This window comes from Pangasianodon hypophthalmus, chromosome 3, assembly GCF_027358585.1.
Source record: "Pangasianodon hypophthalmus isolate fPanHyp1 chromosome 3, fPanHyp1.pri, whole genome shotgun sequence".
NCBI classification, from domain to species: Eukaryota; Metazoa; Chordata; class Actinopteri; order Siluriformes; family Pangasiidae; genus Pangasianodon; species Pangasianodon hypophthalmus.
In genome coordinates, this window is record NC_069712.1 from 4805870 (window position 1) to 4810806 (window position 4937).

At 42.1% G+C, this 4937-nt stretch overlaps 1 protein-coding gene across 3 annotated transcripts; it reads left to right on the forward strand.

Annotated features, from left to right (window-relative positions):
• Positions 1-4937, forward strand: tnip2 (TNFAIP3 interacting protein 2). Of its 3 annotated transcripts, none has more exons than XM_026933138.3 (6): positions 1-922; positions 1642-1923; positions 2438-2527; positions 2629-2877; positions 3342-3462; positions 3682-3883. In XM_026933138.3, the coding sequence occupies exons 1-6, from the start codon at positions 620-622 to the stop codon at positions 3741-3743; spliced, it is 1107 nt and encodes a 368-aa protein (XP_026788939.1). In that variant the 5' UTR covers positions 1-619; the 3' UTR covers positions 3744-3883. The 3 variants fall into 3 exon arrangements, with proteins under 3 accessions (XP_026788939.1, XP_026788948.1, XP_026788932.1); XM_026933147.3 differs by having other exon boundaries at positions 2-922; positions 3342-3466; positions 3682-3862; XM_026933131.3 differs by having other exon boundaries at positions 4-922; positions 3342-3458; positions 3682-4937.

The window sequence follows — 4937 nt, forward strand, 5'->3', positions numbered from 1 at the left end:
GCGGTGTGTGTGAAGGAAACATACAGCTGTTAGGTTCTGAGGTAAAAGAAGGGCCTCAGTAGAAATGACTGTATAATAAATGGGTTTTAAAATTCATTAAACTGAAATTAAAAGGTGAAAATATGGAGGAAACTACAGACTAGTTTAACGAGAGCTTTCCTTCAGTCCAAATCTCTTCCTTTACACTTGAACTTGTATTAAACTGCAGTAAGTGTACAAGTGGCAGCTGTGGAGCAAGCCTCGAACAGGGAAGAGGAAATGTGTCTGTAAACGTAGAAAGTAAAGTCCAGATCTGTGACTCGACAGTTAGCGGAAGAGCTGTACATTCAGCCGCGTAAAAAACCGAGCTGTCATGTGTAGAGAAGCTGGCGGCTGGGAGTGAAGCTCTAGCGCCGTGTTGGTGTGATGGCGGAGGGGGAAGTCCCTCAGGAAATCCCCGCACGGCCAGCACCATTTCCAGCCTGAAAACCTCGCCGCTTCTCAACTTCTCTTTACAAAGCTAGGAGCCCGTCGACACCGACCTGAGGACAAACAGTGCATATTTATGGAGTGAAGAACAGGTAGAGGCTAAAAACGGCCATTTTGAAAGAAAAAAGAAGAAAGACGAGGACATTTAAAGATGGACGACGACGTGACGAAAGTGCGGAGTTGCGCCACTTTGAACACTTTTTATCACGAAACCCAGCAGGAGATTGTTAACTTAGGCAAAGAGATTTCATCCCGAGACGGAATTATAGCTGAATTAAAAGCCAGGCTGGCTAAATACGAGAGGACGTGTGTGCTGGTTGAGGGAGAAGAACCGTGTTTGGTTGGACCTTCCAAGTCTCTAGTGGAGAGTTTGTGTAGAGAAAACTTCAGACTGAAGCAGAAGCTGAAAGAAGCAGAAGTGGACTCGAGCCAGAAGCTGGAAACTAGCAAAAGAGTGAGTAACCTCCTTTCTGTAGCAGTTTACTTCTCTACTGCAGCTTCTATCCATCCATGAGCACATCTGGAACTTTTCTTCTTCTTCATCATCTTCATGAAAGTAACACTCAGGCTACCCTACACCATTATCACACACACTCATAGAGTTACACACTGTAGCTACCTGCTTGTCTAGTTCCTCATCTCTGGTGGAATCATCAAAGGTACATGTTTTATAGCGTTATTGTGTATATTTTACCACGAAACCTTACAAAAAAAAAATACTTCACGGTTCATAACTGGATCTTAAGGCTCACTGATGTAGTGTTAAAGCTTCACTCTAAAGGGACACCACATCACCACATCCTTACATCTTCTGAATTAATTATTATACACTAATAGTGCGTTTACATTTGCACATTTGCACACATATTCAAAACAAGGATTTGTCTGGATAGATGAGGGTTAAGGATCTTGCTCAGAGACCTAAAAATGAAGCTTGGCAGTGCTGGGATTTGAACTTCCAACCTTCCAAACACCCAACTGTGTAACCACTGAGCCATCACGTCTTAGTGTGATGTCTTAGTGTCATCTCAGTGACAAAGAAAAGTACAGAGATCATTAATCCAAATTTTTTTTGTTGTTTAGAAACTGTGTCGTATCTCAACAGGACTCCCACCTGAACGTCCAGCACTAAGCATTGTGGGTAATGTAGTCTAATTCTGCTACTTCCTACAGGAGATCCAGAGCCTGCAGCAGAAGCTGAGAGAGAAGGAGCAGATGATGGAGTGGCCCGAGCACGAGAAGGAGCGCGAGATCCAGCGCCTGCGAGCCAACCTGGCAGCACGCGACCGGGAGCAGGCCACCCGGGACGTCCTGTGCAACTCGCTGGCCGATGAGGCAGAGCAGCTCAGGGGGCAGCTGGGAGCCACAGTGCGAGTGTGTGAGGAGCTACTGGGAAGGCTGGAGAAGCAGAAGAACCTGCCGGCCATCGCGGAGCATAAGACTCAGGTCAATGAGGTGTGTATGAGGGGGGGAATGGGGAGATGTTGCGTATGGACTTGTTTTAACCCAACTTTGAATTTTGTTTTTATTTTGATTATGATTATAATTTCTTAATTGATTTATGGACATGAAAAAAGTAATACATAAATTATTAAATAAGAAATGAAAGATATATATTTGCTTATTTATTGGCTTATTTATTCATTTGTTTATTTACTGACTTACTTACTTACACCACACCACATCCACCACATCCACATCTGTCAGGTGTATCCTCAAGCACACAAAGGCATTTTGAGCCTCGAGTTCCAAAAAAGATATCATTTATAATTGAAAATGATATAGTTTCACCTGAATTTATAATATTCTGGGTGTTTTGATATAGATTTCACTACTGCATTTCTATAAAATCTAAAAAATATAACAGAATTAATATGAAGTATTATTAAATATTATACTTTTGTGATGCTCCTTTTTATTTTTTTTTTTTGCAACATAACCATTTAAATCCTTTTTTCCCTCTCATCAGGTGACCGAATCCTCCGAGACCGCTCGACTGAACAGCATAATCGATAAGTTACAGGAGGAGAACCAGCAGCTCAAAAGCAGAGTGGCATACGTAAGAGCTTAACTCTACCTTTACATTTCAAGTCTTTGCTTTGGAAAGTGTCTTTCCTGTCATTCCTCTAAAACCTTGCTCTGCTTCCATTCCTGCCCCAGGTGGAAAACCTGAACTCAAAGTGGCAGAAGTATGACCTGAGCAGGGAGGAGTATGTCAGGGGCTTGTGTCAGAAGCTGAAGGAGTCCAGCAGCGGGACGGCGGCAGGAACCATGACTCTGTACCAGCAGGAGATCAACCGTCTCAATGGACTTCTGGAGGAGAAGATGCTGGAGTGCGAAAGGCTGAGCCGAGAGAGGGACGATCACATGCAGAGAAACAAGGAGCACATACAGATGCTGGAACAGCAGGTCATTAGGAAAACATGTTCTCTAAACACTGCACTGTGACATCATGTCACGTTTTAACATCTGTATGTTCCATATAATCCAAATCATCTGAGCTGTTGAGGGTGAAAGGTCTTGTTCAGCTGCCTAACAGTGGCTCTCTGGCATAGGACTGGGTGATATGGTGACAAACAGTTGTTTGTTTGTTTGTTTGTTTGTTTGTTGCTTGGGGCTCATCATCACCACCCATATTCAGAGAATCACTGGGACTTTGATAGTATAAACTGTATATATAGTATATAATATATACAGTTATATAGAATATATGACTTAAAGTCTTAAAGGAATATAGAATATATGACTTAAAGTCTATACACATACATCTTGTTCCTTTAGGAGGTTTGATTACATCTAATATTTACTAACCACTAGAATGGGTTTGGTTTGATTATGGAGCTGAAATTCCACATCTCACTGTCTTTCTCCAGGTCCTGGCTTACATCGAAGACTTTAAGTCAGAGAGAGCGGACAGGGAACGGGCTCAGAGCAAAATCCTGGACCTGCAGGACGAAGTGGGGCGTCTGCAGCTGCAGATCCGAGCGCAGGCAAGTCAGTCAGTATCTTCCCTACTGAAAACACTGTAACATAACATTAAGATAATGGTTTTGCAAGTCTAATAATCTAACAGTCTGAATATAAGAGGTCTTGTGATCAAAGCAAAGGAGATCCTTATTAAGGTTATTAGTACCTAGTGCCTTATTACACTACATGTCTACATGTAGTTCCTGTATTTGCACTTACCATTATTTTTATACATTTATTACCCAGAATTCCAGAGAAGCTGCCCCAACACGGCGGATCCTCCCCAACTTAAAGAAAGCAAGCCGTAAGCAGACTGAATCGGTCGAGCCGCTATTGCGAAACAGCCCCCCAGACTCAAGCGCCAGGCGGCCGAACGCTCCGTTAGCAGCGTCCGGTGCGTCCGAGCTCCAGTGCCCACGATGCCTCACCATGTACGATGAAAAACACACGGACGAGTACCTGAACCACTGCAGTCAATGCGCTAGACTCTGAACTCTGCACATTTCACATTCACACAACACAAGATGCACTACAGAAGTGTGTGGAAGGCGTGTAAAGGTACAAATATGGAGTAAGAACAAACACTGGGACAACAAACTTTTTTTTTTGTTGCTTGAACAAACTTAAAGCCAAGTTGTACGACCTTCACGTCTGGATGGGAATAAATACACAGACTGGACTTTTTTTTTTTATCAGCCATTTTAGGGATTTATTACAACTCTGGAACAGGAATCGAAACAGGAATGCTCAGAGAAACTGACCTCTAATTTAAAATGGGTCATTCCTGATATCATAGAATCGTTAGTCATCGGGTCCACAGAGTTGCATAGCACAGAGACAAGTATATATTTATACCACAGCACTGATGAATTCCTGACTCTGATTGGTTGAAAGGTGCTGATTAATTTTCTGTGCCATCTGTCAGAAAATCACAGGTATATATTCATGCGCTCATTCTGACATGTTCCATAGCAGAGTTATCATGTCATAAAAAACCTGCATGAGGATTCGTTTATTGAACATTTGAGTCACACTGAGTCTCCAGTGTCAGCTCTTTGCAACAGTCAGAGGTAAAGCTGTAAGTTTTCCGCCATGGACAGAGGAGCACGAGTTTTGCGGTTTCTCTTTCACATGACAGCTTGCATACTTTTGGCTTATTAGCTGCAAGAGAGAGGAAAAAAAGAGAAGCTGGTGAAGGAACGACTGTTTATAGCTGCTATAACGTAAGCGATTACAAGAAGTTGTTTCACAGACGTTCCACAACATTAAATGTATCTATAAACGGATAAAAAGTGTAGTTCATTAATAAATAGAGTTGGAAAATTGCTGTGGTATAAGAGGAATAAACCACTTCATGCTGTTATTGGAAAGTAATCAGCTTCACGTTATTGATTCTTTTCCTACAACAGCACACTCCCAAGTGTTTTATTTCTTACACACGTACTGTCATCTTACTGCAAATGTATTGACCTATCCCTAACTGATATATATATATATATATA